This window comes from Pygocentrus nattereri, chromosome 22, assembly GCF_015220715.1.
Source record: "Pygocentrus nattereri isolate fPygNat1 chromosome 22, fPygNat1.pri, whole genome shotgun sequence".
Classification (NCBI taxonomy): domain Eukaryota; kingdom Metazoa; phylum Chordata; class Actinopteri; order Characiformes; family Serrasalmidae; genus Pygocentrus; species Pygocentrus nattereri.
In genome coordinates, this window is record NC_051232.1 from 15783112 (window position 1) to 15805073 (window position 21962).

The 21962-nt window shown below is 39.0% G+C and overlaps 1 protein-coding gene across 5 annotated transcripts in view; it reads left to right on the forward strand.

Annotated features, from left to right (window-relative positions):
- slit2 (slit homolog 2 (Drosophila)) overlaps positions 1 to 21698 on the forward strand; it is a 104392-nt gene extending 82694 nt beyond the window's left edge. For 2 of the 5 annotated variants that reach the window (XM_037533035.1, XM_017715007.2), the window contains 12 exons: positions 589 to 713; positions 1020 to 1117; positions 4533 to 4672; positions 5362 to 5388; positions 7416 to 7509; positions 8688 to 8825; positions 11365 to 11605; positions 11865 to 11995; positions 12436 to 12590; positions 13312 to 13603; positions 14535 to 14743; positions 18923 to 21698. In XM_037533035.1, coding sequence (XP_037388932.1) covers positions 589 to 713; positions 1020 to 1117; positions 4533 to 4672; positions 5362 to 5388; positions 7416 to 7509; positions 8688 to 8825; positions 11365 to 11605; positions 11865 to 11995; positions 12436 to 12590; positions 13312 to 13603; positions 14535 to 14743; positions 18923 to 19167 — 1895 coding nt within the window. In that variant the 3' untranslated portion in view covers positions 19168 to 21698. Of the gene's footprint in view, positions 1 to 588; positions 714 to 1019; positions 1118 to 4532; positions 4673 to 5361; positions 5389 to 7415; positions 7510 to 8687; positions 8826 to 11364; positions 11606 to 11864; positions 11996 to 12435; positions 12591 to 13311; positions 13604 to 14534; positions 14744 to 15974; positions 16016 to 18922 lie in introns of all 5 variants that reach the window. The other 3 variants (XM_037533036.1, XM_017715008.2, XM_037533037.1) reach the window with 2 other exon arrangements.
- Positions 21699 to 21962: the final 264 nt, after the last annotated feature.

The window sequence follows — 21962 nt, forward strand, 5'->3', positions numbered from 1 at the left end:
ACCACGAGAAAAATGTCTTGCCTTAAATGATTGATACATAAAAAAGATGCAAAGTTTCATGAGGTTTTATATTTGAGCTATTGGTCCTAGATAATGTTTTACTAATGTTAAGCCCTGACCTCTCCAGGCTTTGACTTTTCTTTTGTTGAATACTGTGACAAGGTATTAAAGAATTAATTTCTATATAATATACACATAATTTACAGTAATATGTTGTTTTTTCTATAATAAAATTAATTAATATAATGTGCCAGTAGTATGAATTATTTTAATGGTAGACTTTGTCATTAAAATGTAGGTGAGTTGGGATTTTTTAAAATTTTGATTCATAAACATGAAACCTTTATTACTGTAAGATAAATGTCTAAAAGTCTCAGAAAAGAATGAAGAAACAAGTGTAACATTTCACATCTACTGAGCACAGAGACACAAATTCCTGCAAGTATGAAGCAAATCTGACACAGTAATAAAATTATATACTGATTATACTGTATGTGTGTAGGAGTATTTAAAAGTTGTCTCTCTCCCTCTCTCTCTCTCTCTCTCTCTCTCTCTCTCTCTCTCTCTCTCTCTCTCTCACAAATACAGGTCCAGTAGAGATCATTATCCAGGCAAAGTGTGACCCATGTCTATCAAACCCTTGTAAGAACAATGGCACCTGCACCAACCACCCCATAGACTTCTACCAGTGCACCTGTCCTTATGGATATAAGGTACTATTACTGCTGTATGAAAACCTCAGAACATTTTCTCTTTACATCCTTTAAAAATGGCTGTTCTTTACGTTGAGTGAACATTTCATTATAAATTGACCAACAGAACTGATTCAAAATTACTTAGTAAGTAATTAATGTACCATTAATGTACACTAAAGTTAAGAACATTTTTCCTTTGCTGTAGAGCTGTCGTGTAGAAGAAGATAATAAGTAATAAGATCTATTGTCAAAACAAAGTGAAGACCAATGTAAAATAAATGAAATTTTACCCATCAGCTGACGTGTGTATGTGTGTGTGCACAGGGTCAGGACTGTGAGGAGCCGATCCATGCCTGCATCAGTAACCCCTGTCAGAATGGAGGAACCTGCCACCTGAAGGACGGAGTGGAAAACACTCACTGGTAACAAACACCATCATCACCTTCATCACCTTCATCTTCAAGAATAACAGTATCATCACCTTTACTCTCACTATCAATTAATCTATCAATTAATGATGTAAATAGTTAACAAGTTAGTGAGTTAATTTATGTAACAAGTAAGTAATTAGCCAAATTAGTTAAGTAGTTAATTAGCCAACAAATAAGTTCATTGTTTAATTACCTAATGAACAAGTGACTGAATGAGTGTTGGATTAGATCACTTACTTAAGTAATTAGATGGCTTAATTTATTACTGAGTGAGTGAGTTACTTACTTGATTATTTAGTTAACATGTTAGTGACCTAATTTGTTAATGAATGTTATTTAGTTAGAAAGTGAGTTAGTTAATTAGCTAACAGGGTTGATTAGTTAATAACTGATTGAGTGTCTTAGTGAATGAGTTGTTTAATTAGTTAATGAGTGATTAACTCATTAGTAGATTAACTAATTAGTAGATTAACTAATTAATGAGTTAATTTGCTAATAAGTGGGTAATAAGTGATGTAGTGTGATTAATGAGGTAAAGACTGATGGGGAAATTATTGGAAGAACTGAATTAATAGATAAATTAGAGTTAATGGGTTACCAGGTTAATGAGTAATAAGGAAATATTTGATATTCAACTAAACCAGTGAGTTAATGATTTTTGAATCAGTGGAGTCCTTTAAGACTTCTTTTATGTAAAGCAGCTTACATTTACAGTTACATTATTAATCCATATACAGCCTTTTGTTCTTAGAACACATTCTGAGTGTTCAGTTTTGGATTGAAATTTGTGTTATGGTGAATAATATCACAGCTGTGCTGAACTACCTGACCTGCAACACAGTCTTATGATATTATTTTTTATTTATTTATTTAAGGGTTTAATTATTTTGATCATGAAGCTCCTCTCTTTTGTAATAATGAATATGTTTTATGGAGAGTGTCGATATAATCTCTCATTTAATTACACAATTAAGACCACTGACCTTTCCAACTCCTTGGGACCACCAGTGGTTCCAAAATGCACTTCGTCTTATTCTTCATAACTGTCGTATTTCAGAAGCTACATTCAAAAGTTGGGTGTCATATAGGCTGTAACTGTCTTCTTTCCAGTCAAATAGATGGGTAATGTAATTTTAAACCCTTATAATAGAAGAAGCTGAACTCCAATTTTTTTTTTCTATTAAAAGTCAACCAATTTTTCCACAAATCTGGGCTGTAAACTACACTGCTCAAAAAAATAAAGGGAACACTTAAACAACACAATATAACTCCAAGTAAATCAAACTTCTGTGAAATCAAACTGTCCACTTAGGAAGCAACACTGATTGACAATCAATTTCACAGCTGTTGTGCAAATAGAATAGACAACAGGTGGAAATTATTGGCAATTAGCAAGACACACTCAATAAAGGAGCGATTCTGCAGGTGGGGACCACAGACGACTTTTGGCTGATGTTTTGGTCACTTTTGAATGTTGGTGGTGCTTTCACACTTGGTGGTAGCATGAGACGAACTCTACAACCCACACAAGTGGCTCAGGTAGTGCAGCTCATCCAGGATGGCACATCAATGCGAGCTGTGGCAAGAAGGTTTGCTGTGTCTGTCAGTGTAGTGTCCAGAGCCTGGAGGCGCTACCAGCAGACGTGGAGGAGGCCGTAGGAGGGCAACAACCCAGCAGCAGGACCGCTACCTCCGCCTTTGTGCAAGGAGGAACAGGAGGAGCACTGCCAGAGCCCTGCAAAATGACCTCCAGCAGGCCACAAATGTGCAATGTCTGCACAAACGGTTAGAAACCGACTCCATGAGGATGGTATGAGGGCCCAACGTCCACAGATGGTGGTTGTGCTCACAGCCCAACCCCGTGCAGGATGCTTGGCATTTGCCAGAGAACACCAGGATTGGCAAATTTGCCACTGGCGCCCTGTGCTCTTCACAGATGAAAGCAGGTTCACACTGAGCACGTGTGACAGACGTGACAGAGTCTGGAGACGCCGTGGAGAGCGATCTGCTGCCTGCAACATCCTTCAGCATGACCGATTTGGCAGTGGGTCAGTAATGGTGTGGGGTGGCATTTCTTTGGAGGGCCACCCTGCCTCCATGTACCAGAGGTAGCCTGACTGCAATTAGGTACTGAGATGAAATCCTCAGACTCCTTGTGAGACCATATGCTGGTGCGGTTGTTCCTCCTAATGCAGGACAATGCTAGACCTCATGTGGCTGGAGTGTGTCAGCAGTTCCTGCAAGATGAAGGCATTGAAGCTATGGATTGGCCCGCCTGTTCCCCAGACCTGAATCCGATTGAGCACATCTGGGATATCATGTCTCGCTCCATCCACCAACGTCACGTTGCACCACAGACTGTCCAGGAGTTGGCGGATGCTTTAGTCCAGGTCTGGGAGGAGATCCCTCAGGAGACCATCCGCCACCTCATCAGGAGCATGCCCAGGCATTGTAGGGAGGTCATACAGGCACGTGGAGGCCACACACAATACTGAGCCTCATTTTGACTTGTTTTAAGGACATTACATTAAAGTTGGATCAGCCTGTAGTGTGTTTTTCCACTTTAATTTTGTGTGTGACTCCAAATCCAGGCCTCCACTGGTTAATTTTTGATTTTGTTGTCAGCACATTCAACTTTGTACAGAACAAAGTATTCAATGAGAATATTTCATTCATTCAGATCTAGGATGTGTTATTTGAGCGTTACCTTTATTTTTTTGAGCAGTGTATAAACAGATGGCGCCTCTTCAGTGATGTGCTCTGTAAAAATTATTTTTTATAAAATAATGCAAAGAGTGTCTAAGATGTTTGGATTTCAGCAATAAAATGTAAGCATATAGCAATATGTAAGATCATAAAACACGTGTTCTGTTAATTTGAGGGGAGATTTTAAAAAATAAATAAAATAAAGATTTACAGTTACTGAGTAATCTGCCTTACGATTTGGCCACCAAAATATACCCTGGTCAACACACACACACACACACTCACACACACACACACACACACACACACACACACACACACACACACACACACACTCATTACATTTCCACTCTCTTCTTTACAAACTCTCCTTTCCACACTTAGCATGCCAGACTCACTATACAAAACTCACCAATACAAATTCTCCATCTCTCACTTTCCCAGACTCATCTTTCCAAGTTCATCTTTCCAAACACACCATTTCAACCTCACCATTCCAAACTGACCTTTTCAGACTCATCTTTCCAAACTCATCATTACAAATTCATCAATCCAAACTTGCCATTACAAATTTTAGACTCATATTCATGATGCGTCAATCCAAACTCCCAATTTTCAATTAACCACTTTCAATTGACCACTCCAAAGTCACTATTCCAAACTCACATTTCCAGTCTCACAATTCCAATTCTGTTCCCAGGTGCGTGTGTCCAGAGGGCTTTGAAGGAGATGAGTGTGAGATTAATATTGACGACTGTGAAGATAACGACTGTGAGAACAACTCAACCTGCGTAGATGGAATTAACAACTACACCTGCCTCTGCTCACCTGAGTATACAGGTAACAGTTATGCACACCTAGCCAGCTTTACTCAGACACTGATATGCAGGTCTGGGCGACAGCATGCTAACTATAATTGTTAGATTTAGAATTTTTAATAAGAGTTAGCTATTGTTAGCTACTTCCAGTGAACAGAATTAGTTAGCTAATATTAGGTGTTTTCAGCTAATAGAGTTAGCTATGAATGATAAAAATATATTGTCGCCCAGCCCTGCAATCTGGAATTGTAGAGGGTTCTCCTGACTCCTCAGGTGAGCTTTGGTTCCTCAGAGTTTATGTTCTAATCGTTATGTTTTCTAACATGCTGATGTCGTGAAAAATATGTCTACAGGAAAAGATGTGAAAGTTTGTGATTCCTTCATTTCATTGCTCTGTGTGCTTTCCATGCTTAACTTGCTAACGCTAACATGCTAAACGTTCTGCTTCTGCTAACTGGTCCATCTTTTGTCTGTCTCTCTCTCTCTCTCTCTCTCTCTCTCTCTCTCTCTCTCTCTGTCTCTCTCTCTCTCTCTGTCTCTCTCTTACTCTCTCCCTCTTTCCTGCTCTCTCGGTCGCTCTCCCTTTCTGTCTTCTCTCTCTCTCTCTCTCTCTCTCTCTGTCTCTCTTTCTCTCTCTCTCTCTCTGTCTCTCTCTCTCTCTCTCTCTCTCTGTGTCATTCATGTTTTATTTGTCTTTGTCTTCTTTGCTAGCTGCTAATAACAATGAGGTGGAGAAAGGTCAGTTGCTGGTGTTCTTTCAGTTCTGTCCTCCTTCTCTGATTGTCTGTCTGTCTGCTAATTCTGGTAGCTTTATTTGTAGCTCTACATGCTGATGTATGAGCTGTACATTCACTCAGATGCTCAGGTCGAGCAGGCTATTAGTTTTAATGAAAAACTCAGGCATAAAAGCCCATGCTAATCATACTGTTTCAAATGTGTATAATACTGATGCAGTTGTTTGCAAAACTTTGAGCAGCCCTGGCCAAATTACATATTTTGTAATTTAATATTACAACTTTTATATAGCATTGTATATTACAACCTCTGTAGCAAACTACTTTAAAAAAATAGAATTCATAGCGTATATTGATATATATTTCATTAACTTAAAAATAGAAAAAAACAGGGCCAAAAAATATCAATACTTAATAGCATCCCCTTTGGCAGATTTCACAGGTTGAACATGCTTTCTATAGCCAGCTAAGAGTCTTTATATTATCATGCTTTACAGTTGGCAAGTTCTTTTTTATTAAACGCTTCTCCTCTTTTCTCCAAACATACCTTAACTTAATCGGGCCACAGCTCTTGTTTCCAGAAAGCCTTTGGCTTATCTGGATGTTTTTTTTTGCATACTTCAAACATTGACTTTTGTGATCAGGTTGCAGGAAAGATTTTGTTCTGATGTCTGTTCTATGCAGATCATGTTTGTGTAAGCAGTGGTGCACAGAAGAGCGATAGATAGAGTAATAGATAACTGCATTGTGCATTTTGGGAAATGTGCCCTTGGCTTCATAATGGTCATATCACAATTTACAATTTTGCAGTTCAGATCCCTGGATAGATTAAATTATGAATTCATCACAGAAACTGTTAGTGGGTTAAATTAATACTCAAAAATGTTCTTTGTGAGTTCTGGCGTTTTAGGCCTCCCACAAGGGAGCTTTTCAAATTCATTATAAAGAGGATGTGAAGAATCCCTCAGAATCTTCTGCATCTTCTGTCTGTAGACCTCATTGCGTCGTCACATCCAGCTGTAAATAGTACCATTATCGAGCCTCCCTCAAAAATCTTCCTTTAGTTTCAGTGCGGCCAATAAGAGAACAGTGGACATGTCTCCAACATGGATTAAAGGCTAGTTTTAATGTTTCCCTTGTGCTTGCTGGTTCTGTGTGAAAGCAGCTGCAAAGAATCTGCATGTGAATCCCAAGAAATCCACCTATAACAATTTTGGGCAAAACAGAGTAGGAGTGGAGCTGTCACTATTGGCCCCTCCCAGTCCTGTCCATGTGTTCGTGTTTTGGTTTAGTCCATGTGCGTTTGTTTTGGTATCTGTAGTCCTGCCCCTGGTTTTGTAACTCCGCCCAGATTGTTTGCACCTGTCCCTCGTTTTCCCTGTGTATTTAAGCCCTGTGTTTGCCTCTTGTGTTTGCTGGTCTTTGTTTGATGTAGCGTTCTGTTTGTTTGCTTCATTTGAATCTCTGTGTTGTTGATTGTATTCTGGTCTGTCATGTCTGAACCCCGTTTTCTCAGTGTTGACTCTTTGACCCTGGACTGTCTTGACCATGACCCTGGATTTGACCCAATACATCTCGCTTATCTCAGCGTATGCGTCCGCCTCCTCACTCCCCGTTACAGGAGCACATCTTTGAGCAGTATAGGGGTGGAAAGATTGATGCTTGATTACATATTGCAGTAAAAGGACAGACTAAAAAAGCTAGCATGTATATAAGATTTGAAAAGTCAGAGAATTTCTCATCAGCTGGCAATTCGTACCTAGCTGCATAACCAGTCCTAACTAGTTGTAATACGTTTAAGAATAAGAATATGCATTTGAAATTTAAGTTAATTAAATATAAATGAACTGTACTTTTTTATTTAAAGTGCCAATGGACATAAACGGATATAACCTTATGTCAAAGTGACATAAAGAGCATTTGATTGCCTTTAACGACAAACAAATTGTTAATCTTATTTATGAAACTTTCGTACAACAGTTTTGAGTGGACATTTGAGATTTTGATACTGAGTCTTTCTGCCATGTTTAGGAGAGCTGTGTGAGGATAAGCTGGATTTCTGCGCTCCAGAGTTGAATCAGTGTCAACACGACTCCAAATGCATCCTCGCTGCACGCGGATACAAGTGAGTTTAATCTTTTAGGACTTTAGGTCTGTTAGTGCTAAAGAAGTACATACCTGCAATTTAACGTCTCTCTGCAGCCATTCTGTCAGCAAAATGGAAATTGACTTGCATATATTTTTAATTAAAACAATCAAGTAAGGTATTTTGTCCTGGTCTGTTGTCAGATTAATTGGGACATTGTTGTCTCTCTGTGTTTAAAATGTGTGTTGAGCTGCTAGTGAACGAAAGGGGAGGGGTGAGAACTCCCTGCTGTGAAAAAAATTCAGTTATAAAAATCAAACACACAGCACGACTGCAGTTTTTTCATATAAACCATCCCGCACCACATAAATAATAATAACAATAGCAGTTAAATACAATTAATTCCATCTAAATATAGCAATGTACAAAAGGCTTGGCTAACTAAGCACGTTGTTTAAATCTGTTTTTAATTATGTTTTTAAACACCATGTTTTTTCTGCTAATTGTATGTTTTCTGCTTGTTTCCCTAACCCTGAGAAATTAATAACTTAAATAAAGAGTGTGTCTGACTTTTTCACAGTACTGTGTCGCTTGTGTGTGGTCTCTCTGTCAATCTTTCTTTTACTTCACTGTTATTTTTTTATCTCTCTCTGCACTGTTCTTTTTTCCACCAGGCCAAAATCAACATCTCTAGAATAATGTTTGTGTTTGAAGATGGGATTGTAGGAAAAGCAGAGAAATATCTCATATTATGGGTTTGATGATTATGTTCACGTTGAGCATTTTTAAGTTCACAGTCAAGTTGAGTAAACTATAACAGAGTGCAGGGATGGATCATGTCTTGTGAGCTCCCTCACCCTTCCCCCCACCTTCCTCCAATAAAAACTCTGAGAAATTCAGATTTTTGTTTTAATCAAGAAGGATTGCATTTTCTTATGCATTAAACTGAGTTGTAAAGTAAAAACTAGTAGTCTTACAAAAATGGAAAAGTAAACACAAGAACAAAATTCCAGTGAATAATACCCAAAAAGAGAAAACAGGACTGAACACGGAAAATATTTCTGCATTTATTTAATGTAATTTGTATATAACCAAGTGCTGTTTGTTTATCTAATGTGCACTGAACATGCATCTGCAATGAATTGCCCCTAAGACCCCTGGCAATCAGAGGCCTTCATCCAGTCAGTAATCCACTGTGTCTGTGTGTCTGTCTGTAGGTGTGAGTGCACTCCCGGTTATACAGGAGATCACTGTGAGCTGGACTTTGACGACTGTTTGGATAATAAGTGTAAAAATGGAGCACAGTGCATTGATGCACTCAATGGCTACACATGTGTGTGTCCTGAAGGTTACAGGTGAGCATGTTCAGCCTTCAGCACTTTAGCCCTGCCCATTCAGATTAACAAGCAGTTTAGCTCCACCCATTCAGGTTAAAAGACATCTAGACTCACCCAATCAGATTAAAATGTTGTTTAGTTCCACCCATTCAGGTTAAAAAGAAGTCTAGACCCATTAATGCAGATTAAAAGGCAGTTTAACCCAGCCTGTTCAAATCATAAAGATGTTTAACTCCACCCATTCAGATTACCAAGCACTTTAATCCTACCCTTTTTGAATAAAATGTACTTTAGATCTTACCAATTAAGATTATCAAGCAGTTTAGCCCCACCCATTCAAATTTAAAAAGCAGTTTAGATCCACCCATGCAGATTAATACGCAATTTAGCCCTTCTCATTGAAACTAACAAGCAATTTAGACCCACCCATTCAGCCCACAGCAGTTTAGCTGTTAAGTCCTGCCAATTCAGTGTACAGTAGTACAGCATTCAATCTACAGCAGAATTCTGCAAACGTTTACCCTCCGCTATTAAGGCGCTAATTTATGAGGAGTTCCTTTGCCCAGACTGCTTTCTGAATGATTCACAATACAATCATTTCTGAGCTTATTTACATAAAATCACTTTTAAATGCACATTAACAAAAACAGCCTTTTTAATTCTAAGAGATAAAAATGGTACTAAGCACAGTGGAAATAAAAATAAAAGAAAATGTAAAATATGGCAGCCTAAAGGTAGTGGTTAAGTCACAGTTTTGAGCTAAGACACATTTAGTGTCCCAAAGTTGTTTTGTGCTGGAGTTGTGAGGCTAACAAACACTGAACATCAATAGACATGCAAATCTTTTTTTTGTAAACACATCTCCAAATCTTCTCTCAACCCAAGACCAGTGTGTCTGAAGTGTCCACCTGCAGTGTTCAGCTTCATGAAGTTTTTCTCACATTTATACAATATTTCACAAAAGTGAGTGCACCCTTCACATTTCTGCAAATATTTTATTGCATCTTTTGATCGGAGGACACTGTAGAAATGAACCTAGGATGTAACTTAAAGTAGTCAGTGTACAGCTTGTGTCGCAGTGCAGATTTACTGTCCTCTGAAAAGAACTCAACACACATTCATGTCTAATTAGCTGGCAACCCAAGTGAGTCTACCTCACAGTCAACATGTCCAAATTGTACTCAAAGTGTCAATATTTTGTGTGACCACCATTATTATCTAGCACTGCCTTAAACCCCTTGGGCCTGGAATTCCCCGGCGATGCACAGGTTGCTACTGGAATCTTCTTCCAGGATGTTTGGCACTTTGTCCTCTTCCTCCTTCCACTTGAGGATGCCCCACAGGTGCTCAATTGGGTTTAGGTGTGGAGACATAATTGGCCAGCAGATGGTGGACACCATCGGAGCCAAACAAGTTTATCTAAGTCTTGTCAGACTACAGGGCATGGTTCCAGTAATCCATATTCTTGGACTGCTTGTCTTCAGCAAACTGTTTCCAGATTTTCTTGTGCATTAGCTTCAGAAGAGGCTTCCTTCTGGGACGACGGCCATGCAGACTGAGTAGATGCGTTGTGTGGCGTATGGTCTGAGCACTGACAGGCTGGCTTCCCACTTCTTCAACCTCTGTAGCAATGCTGGCACCACTCATGCATCTATTTTTTTAAGCCAACCTCTTGATATGACGGTGAACACGTGGCCTCAACTTCTTTGGTCGACCCTGCCCAGCCTGTTCCGAGTGGAACCTGTCCTGAAAAACCGCTGTACGACCTTGGCCACCATGCTATAGGTCAGTTTCAGGGTGTTAGCATCTTCTTATAGCCTAGGCCATCTTTGTGGAGAGCAACAATTTTATTTCTCACATTCTCAGAGAGTTCTTTGCCATGAGGTGCCGTGTTGAATATCCAGTGGTCAGTATGAGAGAGTTGTACCCAAAACACCTATTTTAACAGCCCAGCTCCCCATTCACACCTGGAACCTTGTAACTCTGAGTCACATGACACCAGGGAGGGACGATACAACTGGGCACAATTTGGACATATTCACAGTGAGGTGGACTCACTAGTGTTACCAGCTATTTAGACATGAATGGCTGTGTGTTGAGTTCTTTTTAGAGGACAGTAAATCTGCACTGCTATACAAGCTGCACACTGACTACTTTTAAGTTATATCCAAGTTTCATTTCTATAGTGTTGTCCCATGAAAAGATGCAATAAAATATTTACAGAAATGTGAGGGGTGTACTCACTTTTATGAGATACTGTAGCTCATATTATGTTTAATTCATGTAGAATTATTCAGTTAATTCATAGAGACCCAGATGCTGTTAGATCAGACTGACAGAAGTTTTGGGGTCAGTGTCAGCCTTGTAGCTCCACTGCTAAAATAGACTAAGTGGGAAACTGTTGACACATGGCTACTCCTTAGTTTTGCCTATGTTAAATTTTTAAAGAGACCTTTAAAGAGATGTGACATTTACTAAGTGTTCCTGTGTCTGTGTGGGTGTGTGTGTGTGTGGGTGTGTGTGTGTGTGTGTGTGTGTCTGTGTGTGTGTTTTTTAGTGGTTTGTTCTGTGAGTTTTCTCCCCCAATGGTGTTGCCCCGCACCAGCCCATGTGACAACTACGACTGTGCCAACGGAGCAGAGTGCGTCGTCAAGGATACGGACCCTGTGTGTCAGTGTCTCCATGGTTATGCAGGGGTGAAGTGCGAACGACTGATTAGTGTAAACTTCATCGGTGGAGATGCTTACGTCCAGGTTCCTCCTGAGCTCCTTACTGAGCCGATCAACATAACCCTGCAGGTACATGCTCAAGCACTAGTGAATGTGACCTCACAACCATTAGACTCAATTATCATTCATTTAGTAGACACTGCATGTGAAGAGGGTCATTTTTAAAACAAGAGGCACCGTAATGAGTCTCTGCCAGTTGATCATGTATATAGTCTAGTCCCTCCCAGTTGTTCATATAAATATTGTATATATGATATATTTATACATCATTCAAGAGAATGTGACAGTGATGATGAATGTGAGATGTTTGTATTGTGCCTGTGTATAGATTGCTACAGAAGAGGATAACGGTGTGCTGCTGTATAAAGCAGACAGTGGACAGGTTGCTGTGGAGCTTTACAGAGGCAGACTGAGGGTCAGCTATGATACAGGATCGTATCCTCCATCAGCTATATACAGGTAAATGTATACACAATTCTAAAGGATGTTTGCACTAGTGAAATTATCACTGCTAATCACTGTTGACCACTAATTGTCATTAATTGGCAGTGTTTTGAAAAGCTTTGAGTAATGAAGCGTTTTGCTATGTAGTTTAAAAGTGGATTTTTGCGGCTTTGGAAAGCTTTGTGTCACCATCAGTACAAACAATCTACAATAATACACAGTTAAACTTACATATCATTGCATCATAACTGACTAAAGATTTTAAACATTTCAGGCTGGTTACCTACCAATAGCACTACAAAAGGTCAGATACTGATAGCATCTCTCTCTCTCTCTCTTTCTCTCTCTCTCTCTCTCTCTCTCTCTCTCTCTCTCTGTCTCTCTCTCTCTCTCTCTCTCTCTCTCTCTCTCTCTCTCTCTCTCTCTCTCTCTCTCTCTCCCTCCTCTCCATTCAGTGCAGAGACGGTAAACGATGGCAGTTTCCATGTGGTGGAGCTGGTAGTAAGGGATCAGTCTCTCTCTCTCTCCATCAATGGAGGAAGCCCCAAATCGATCCCAGCTGTAAACAAACCCAACCCAAGACCTGGCACTGCACCGCTGTACATTGGGGGTATGTAACACACACACACACACACACAGTAAGGGTATTTGTCCACTGTGCCTAGTATCGGAAGCTTTGGAATCAGAAAACTGAAACTATTCTTTTCCCTTTCACCATCAGTCCAGTCCTGAAGGGTCCACTTGTATGTTTTCTGGTATTTCCTTAAGATTAGCACCAACAGGACCTGATAGGGGGACATACCTATGCTTCCAATCCTATTTTTCTATATCTCCTCTGCTGTTGATAACACTTACAGCTGAAGCTAACGACAGTATAGTGTATTCTTTACTCTTCCAGGCAAAGATAAAGACACCAATCAGTATTACATAAAAAATAAAAGCACTGCAATGTAAACGAAAGCAGTATGTTAATGTGTTGACTGAAGAGTAATGTGTACTTCATGAAGAGTCCTCTAAGATCATGGAAGCTAGTTAGGAAGTTCAAGTCAAAATATACTCACTGTCTATTAGGCTGTCAAAAACCAAAGTTTGAGTAATTTTGGAAATAAAAAAGAGGTGTTATAGCACTGTGAGCTTTCAGGGATATTCAGTATTTATACACAGTGCCATATAGTAGACTCTAGTAACACTGACTTACAATTCTGCTGTTTACTGAAATTATGTAGCTGATTTATTTTCTTTGTATCCATTTGTATTTGTGATACAATAGATGTTTTGCTTCCTTTTTTAAGTGTCTCTCTCTGTTTGTCTCTCTCTCTTTCTCTCTATAGGTGTTCCTCTTCAGTCCGGTGTATCCTCGCTCCAGCAGGGTTCTGGTGGTAGAAATGGTTCTAGCTTCCATGGCTGTATCCGGAACCTGTACATTAACGATCAGCTGCAAGATCTCTCCCGATTTGTACTGCGTGGAAGTGTAGTGCCTGGGTGCCAGCCGTGCCAGCACAGCATCTGTGTGCATGGGCAGTGCCACGCTACAGGTCACTCAGCATTCAGCTGTGAGTGCGAGGCAGGTTGGACTGGTCAGCTGTGTGACCAGCAGATCAACGACCCCTGTCTTGGCAACAAGTAAGTTACTTGCACACACTGAGTTTGGAAACCATGAACATGCACATATTCACTCACATTTACCCAAAAAACAACATAAACTAAGCTTTCAACCCTAAGGTATGTAGTTCAGGTCCAAAAAGTAAAAATACATTGTAAACATTGCACATCAGGGAACAATAAAAGTAAAAACAATTTAAAAATAAGTAAAATTACATAAAAAGAAAAAATACCTTCAATTATTAAAAACCATAAAAGACAAGAGAATAACAAGTGTTTTCCTCAATGGGCATGGATTTAATTATTACCTCAAAATGAGTGCTTTGGGAAAAAAAGTCTTAACAATTAAGCTACTGAAGTGAGGAAATATTCTTTAGCTAAAGCTGACAACAAATTTATAATTTTCTTGGGGAAAAAACTTTTTTCCTTTGTGCAGAACAAGGTCCGATGTCTCCACACATAAAGTCATCAGATCTTTGACTTTTATAGTAATAAAGGTCTTATAGTAATAAAGGTTATTATAAGATCTTTATTACTTTATTAACAAATGTTTTTTGTTTTTGAAAGTTCATTTTTTTGTTAACAGAGTGAATTGTATAAAGTTTATCAGCACAGAGAAGTATGTTTGAAATGTAGATGTGACATGATTTCCACTTTTTATGGAATACCAATCATCTTAATTAATTTAAGACTAATGCCTAATTATCAAGAGTACTGTGATATGAATGATAAACATGGAAATCTGATGTTCTTGAAGGTGGCGATATAGAGAAGTGAAGCTGCTCATTTTTTATGATTTATAAAATCATAGTGTCAAGATATGCCTAATTAAAATTTGTCCTTTTTTGTGTAGCACTCATTTTAGAGCCTGTGTATCTCAGAAATGTATACAAATATAAGATTTTACACACTGCCTGTTGGATTATAAGTGAGCGGTGTGCTCCTCTGTTAGGTGCATGAGAGGAACCTGTGTGCCCATAAACTCATACTCATACAGCTGCCGCTGTATTCCGGGTTACGTGGGCGTTCTGTGTGATGAAGAGGAAAGTTTCACTCCATGCCAAGCTCTGGCCTGCAAACATGGCCACTGCCACGTCTCCGGCCTGGGCAAGGCCTACTGCCAGTGCAACAGCGGGTACACTGGGCAGCACTGCGACAGAGGTATGCGTAACATACACCTAACATACACATCATATCATGTACACTAAAGAGGCAAAAGCTACAGCAGAGGTGATTCTCACAAAGCTCATAAGAAACACATCCAGCTCTTATTTTACTCTTATTGGTGCTTCATATCATAGCAAAATGTACAGCAAAAGTAAAAAGTAAAAATAAGAGAGTTCTCAAAAACATGCACATAAATGCATTGTAGAAATAAAAACAAAATAAATGAAATTATATAAAAGGAAAAAAAATGCCTCAATTTGTAAAAAGCAATAAAGATAAGAGTATTAAAAAGTCTTTAGACACTCCTTAAAAACATGCAGATTGGGGGAAGAGTGTTCCAGAGTTTCAGAGCATATGCTGCATATAACTGGCAACCTCATTAATTACACCTACTTTGTATCTACACTCATAGTCAATTTTATCAGCCCCACTTACCTTACAGGTGCATTTTGTAGTTCTACAATTATAGACCATAGACCATCTGGTTTTTTGCATACATAGCCCCCATTTACCTTCTTCAGCAGTCAGAACCCCTACAGGACCACCACAGAGCAGGTTTTACGTGGGTGGTGTGTCATTCTCAGCACTGCTTTGATTGAAAATGCTTCCAAGAATTACGAAGAGTTTGAAAAATACAATTGTAAAACTGATTTACGGTGAAAATTTATTGTTAATTGTATTCATATACAGTTAATCCAGTTCAGTTCAGTTAGAACCAGTTCAAGCAAAGAGAGACTTTTGAAACTTATAACTCAAAACTGAATTTGCACAGTGGTGGAAATGAAAACTGTCAGGTTGTTAGTAGGTTTTGTTGTGTAGCTGATTGTCTAAATGTGTAAAGCAAATTTGACCTCATCATTGGTCTTTTTCCATCATAAAATACACTGGTAAAATATAGAGCACATTTTTGAAAATGATATTATAGAAATGTGGGCCTTACATTAAGTAAAAAGAAAGTGTACTTACGTATATAGTTTAGGGATATATACTTACGTATATATAGTTTAGGGTTTGACATTTCTTGGACAGACTTTTGTGAGAATCACACTAGAATATGTGTAAATGCCTGAACATAATATCTGTTGGTTTTATTTTGCATGTGTTGCTGCTTTTTAATCTCTAATGCTGCAGCGCTGCATTATTACAGGCTTTTCCACAGTTTCTGTACCACACTAATACCAATGAGCTTTCTTATTAACGCTTTAACCTCTCTGCACATTTCAAGCTTCCACTGAAAGTGCTATTGACCCCACCAAGGTCCACCAGGTGAGGGGGGTTGCTGTCTCTTTCCTTTTTTTCTTTTGTTTTCATTAATAGACGCTCACATTAACAGCAGCTCTAGAGCAGATTAATTTGCTTGGTCTCTTCTGCCTTCCTCAGTTTTTCATTCATGTCCACTTGTTTTTTTTTATTCATCATTATTTTTGTTCATTATCATTAAAATTCCCCACTGCAATCCTAATCCTCATAAACTGCAACATAGTTACAAACGTAGTCAGTCAGCTAAAGCATATTTGCTGTCTGAACTCTGAAAGTTATAGCACTAGAGCTACAAAGCTTAAGTCGCTAACAAGCCATGGAATTAGCTTCAGTAAGCAATTCGCATGTGTATATTATCTCACATGTGCTTAAACTATGTGGAGTTGTTAAGGAATCTATAATAGACTTGATCATGTGGTTTCCGACACTGTATGACACACTGTTATCTATAAACATGGATACTTATAATGGATATATTAGCATAGCTTAAAACAGTAGAAACCTGGATTCAGTCTACCTTGTGTCTGCTTTAGGCCATGTCAGATTATGTTGGTAGTAAATCTTGTGTCTTATGTCTAAATAGTTAAAAAATATGTCATTTTTGTTCAATTTTATGCAGTCGTCGTGCTTGTTGCATTTCATTTCTGTAAGTATTGTAATAATACTTTTATATCCTTGTTAAATTTTGGTTAAAAAGAAAGGAGTGATTTTTCAGCCATTTGTTAGAAATGGGTGCCATCAGCAGCAGCTTAGCACTAACATACTATTAGAAATCCCACAGGAGTGTTAATCTATATGAGAGCTAACTGTAGGGCTGTTTTTGTTTTTTTGTTTTCTTAAGAGATTTGACATCAGTGGACGAATTAGGCCATGCACTAATAGTCACAGTTTATTACGGTATGTCATACAGTGTCAGATCATATTAAAAATGTATTATTATTATTACCATCATCATCATGTTGGTGAAGGGAACAGAGGGGATGAAGAGGTGCTGGGTATGTATGGTGTGAAAGACAGAAATGCAGAAGGTCAGATGGTTGTAGATTTTGCAAAGAGAATGGAAATGGCTGTGGTGAACACGTATTTTCAGAAGAGGGAAGAACACAGGGTGACATACAAGAGTGGAGGGAGGTGCACACGGGTGAATTATATCCTTAGCAGGAGATGCCACCTAAAGGAGATTGGAGATTGTAAAGTGGTGCCAGGGGAAAGTGTAGCAAGGCAGCATAGGGTGGTTGTCTGTAGAATGAGATTAGAAACAAAGAAGAGGAAGAGAGTGAAGACAGAGCCAAAGATTAGATGGTGGAAGCTGAAGGAGGAGGATGGTTGCAGGCAGTTCAGGGAAAAATTGCAATAGGCCCTTGGGGGCAGTGAGGAGCTACCTGAGGACTCACCTTTTACAGGTATCCCATATTCGGACTTCCGGGTGAAGGGTGAACGCTGGCGTGTTTGTCTGCCGCTGCCCACCGGTCTTATTTTGAATGAGGAAAACGAGAGAGAGGAGGACAATGGGGGAGAGATAGTGGATCAGGAAGTGCAGAGAATTGGTAAGGTGGAAGTGAGGGCAGCTTTAAAAAGGATGAAGAATGGAAAGGCAGTTGGTCCAGATGACATACCTGTGGAGGTATGGAGATGTTTAGGAGAGAAGTCAGTGGACTTTTTAACCAGGTTGTTTAACAAAATCCTGGAGTGAGAGGATGCCTGATGAGTGGAGAAGCAGTGTACTGGTCCCCATTTTTAAGAACAAGGGTGATGTGCAGAGCTGCAGTAACTACAGAGGTATAAAGTTGATGAGCCACACCATGAAGGTATGGGAAAGAGTTGTTGAAGCAAGGCTAAGGCGAGAGGTTCAGATCAGTGAGCAGCAGTTTGGTTTCATGCCCAGAAAGAGTACCACAGATGCAATTTTTGCGTTGAGGGTGTTGGTAGAGAAGTACAGAGAAGGTCAGAAGGAGCTACATTGTGTCTTTGTGGATCTAGAGAAGGCATATGATAGGGTGCCAAGAGAGGAACTGTGGTACTGTATGAGGAAGTCAGGTGTAGCTGAAAAGTATGTTAGGGTGGTGCAGGACATTTATGAGGATAGTGAGACAGTGGTGAGGTGTGCAGTTGGAGTGACAAATGGTTTCAAGGTGAAAGTAGGGTTACATCAGGGATCAGCTTTGAGCCCCTTCTTGTTTGCAATGGTGATGGAAAGGTTGACAGATGAGGTCAGGCAGGAGGCTCCATGGACCATGATGTTTGCAGATGACATTGTTTGGTAATCTGTGGTGAGAGTAGAGAGCAGGTGGAAGAGAATCTGGCGAGGTGGAGGTTTGCACTGGAGAGGAGAGGAATGAAGGTCAGTAGAGACAAGACAGAATACATGTGTGTGAATGAGAGGGAGGCAGGTGGAAAGGACAAGATGCAAGGAGTAGATTTTGTAAAGGTGGATGACTTCAGGCCAGGTTGAAATGGTTTGGACATGTGTTGGGGAGGAATAGTGGATATATTGGTCAAAGAATGTTGGAGATGGAGCTGCCGGGTAGAAGGAGAAGAGGTAGGCCTCAGAAGGTTTATGGATGTAGTGAAGGTGGACATGGAGATGGTTGGTGTAAAAGTAGAGGAGACAGTAGATAGGGCAAGATGGAGGCAGATGATCTGCTGTGGCGACCCCTAAAGGGAGCAGCCGAAAGAAGAAGAAGAAGAATTATTATCATCATCAGCATAATGTTAATTAGTACCAAATTAGTAATTAGTAATGCAAATTATTTGTTAGCTACATTAGCCTCATAGCTCCAAAGTTAAAATTAAAGAAGAAACTTTAGACATCAAACATGTTGTGGCTGATTACGTTTGTGGTGGAAGGTAAAGTAGGTATATGATTTGTGGCTGAACTTTCATTTTAATATTGTCTTACTGTCCCCCACCCAGAGGTGGCGTGTAGGGGAGAACGGATCCGAGATCACTATCAGAGGCAGCAGGGTTACGCGGCCTGCCAGACCACGGAGAAAGTCTCCCGCCTAGAGTGTAAAGGCAGCTGTGAGGGTGGGGCTACCTGCTGCTCGGCCCTTCGTACCAAACGCAGGAAATACACCTTTCAGTGCACGGATGGTTCCTCATTCGTCCAGGAGGTGGAGAAGGTGGTCAAGTGTGGCTGTACAAAATGTCCATCCTAAAAAAACAAAAACAAAAAAAACAAACAAACAAACAAAAAAGAAATCCTAGCCTTCCCTTACTTGTCTACTTCCTTTTGTTTTTTGTTTGTTTGTTTATGTTTGTTTATATAAATGTTTTTTTTGTTTGTTTTGTTCAGTGCTGGACTCTAATGATTGCTTCCCTCAGAAGAGAAGAATTATTGTAAGATACAGAACCTATTTTTTATTATGAAGCGGAGAAAAAAGGACAAAAAATAGATTTTAGTGGCGTTTTCGTTTTTCTTTTTCATTTGCAGTCACAATAGAACTGTGAGTTTTTGTTTTTTGTCTAGAACACCTCAGTGAGAAAAAGGAGGGCAAATACACTTGCCTCCTTTGATTTTCCACTTTTTTTTTTTTTTTTTTTACTTTTTTAACTTGTCATCTGCCTTTTTTTTTACGGGTTTTTGGACTGCAATTGGCACGTTTCACCACGATGACTGGTCAAAGTGAGATGTCACCATAGAGACGGATATTGAAAAAACCCGCTTAAACTTAACAAAAAGGTGCCACTTTGAGTAATGCCATAGAAGAAGCATTTTTGGTTCCCTAGAGCAGTCTTTTTCACCTCAAGGTGCACCTATTTGTCTTTAGAAAGCAAGAAGACCCACAGGAAAAAGAATTTCAATGCAGCAATGTGTGGGTACCATGAGAAGTCATTATGTAATATATCATTGAACATAAAACATACACAGATTAGACTAACATAAGCTTATTTTATACCTGAAATCAGGCAAATTAACCATTTTTTTCAATCACAAGTGCGCGGTTAGAACTTTGGGGAAGTGTATTTTGTTTCTAAAGGCAAGTGGCAAAAATAGATAAAGCTGCTTTGTGAAGAGCTTGTATTCATTTTGTTTACCATTTGAAGAGAGTGATTTTTATGACATTTATGACAGTATAGAGACCCACGGACCACCAGAGGGTGCCCACTTGTGGTCCGCTGCCCAGTGGTTGGGAAACACTACCCTAGAGAACCTAGTGTGAAAAAGAGATGAGAGTGAAGAACCTTCAATTAATGTGAAGGTTTTTTTACCCATTGTTGAGCCTATACATTATGTTGAGTTTCTTTAAACTGTAAAAAGGTCCTCCAAAGAACCATCCAATTAAAGGTTATTGGCCAAAAACAACAATAAATAGAGTTAAACATACTAGAACAATTACAGTATGTAGCTACAGTATGTGCCACAAAATCCTCAACAACAGAGAATGATTGACCATTCAAGACAGTGAATTCCATTATTTTTAGCTATTCTTTGCACTTTCTGTGTGGTTTGTGGATGTTTTCACCACTGCATAGACTGAGTATACAGATGACAGTACTGTATTTGCGGTGTTCTGTGTATCGAGTTGTGCTTTCAGGTGCTATCACATCCATAGTGGAGAAGTTATGGCGCATCTTGATGCTGCACATGAACCAAAACCTATAAATCCCATGTTTATTGTTCCTCATAGTGAAATAAGTTGCACGTAGCTGATATTTTCACTGTCCTCAAAGTGTTTGAACGTGACCGCCGTAGGAGAGCGAAGAACATTGTTTTTAATCACGGTTTCTAATCTTCAGTACCATTAACATAAAAACCAAGGCCTTAGATTTCGACACTTATTTTATTTTAGATCTTTTTTTTTATTTTTGGCCATGTTCCATGGAACTTTCACAGCATCCTGGCTCTTTAGGAAACTGAAACTGGTTTCTCTACAGCATTGTGCAAATCATTTTTTTTGGCACCTTTATTTTTTTAAGAGTGTGGCATCCCATTGAACCTCTTTCTGACAGTTTATCACACAAACACACTCTATATGTGAAGCATTGTGTATTTATTGTATCAGCAGAACCTTCATAGTACTTATACTGTATTTCCCTATTTTCCCACATGTAGAGTTACAAGTTGGAGCCTGTTAATATATATTAATTTATATTCATCCTCTTAACAATGTAGATCACACCTTAGCTTACAGAGTAGAGAAACTAACATTGTGTTTCTTCAGAGGTTGGTTTGACCAATTTACTGGATTAAAAAAGAAAAAAACAAGTAAAAAAAAAAACAAAACAAAACAAAAAACTAAAACCTTAGTGGTGTTCTAAATCTTCAAATGTGAAGTGTATATTTTTGTTGAATATCCTTAAACTTTGTATGGTGACAGAGATGTATTTTACATTAGAGTTTAAATGTATAGCTTACCCCCCAGCTAGAGCACCACTGTGTGTTAGACTGAGAGAGTAGTGTTAGCTTCCATAGAAGTCCAGAAAACTCTTTTAAAGATGTTTTTCCTCAAAAATCCTTTTAACTCTATAAATAGAAAAGAAAAACTGTGACTCTTTTTTCTAAATGATACTACTTTAATACCACCCTCTCCTCCCCTAATGTTAACATGTTGCTGCTAAATCGGTATTGTAGACCCGGGTGATGATGATGATGATCATGATGATGTTTATTGTAGAGGACGGTGCTCCTTCACTGATGAGCACATTATCTTACTGATCTTTAAATAAAAATGTTCCTTCCTTGTTATATTGTCGTTTCTTTGTGGAAATACTCTTATGAGTGAGTACAATGTGTGAAACTCATGAAGTGTGTTGATTAGTCAGATTGCAGCATAATCCAGACTGCATTCAAATTCAGATTCTCATCAGAAATTGCACGTTCAGTCCTGTATTTGCAGTTACATTTTCCCAATGTAAATTGAATTGCAAGTGATTTGTTTGCATTTGCATTTTTTGTGTGTAGCGTACAATGCCTGTCATTTCACAATTAAGCACGGTCATAAAGGGATTG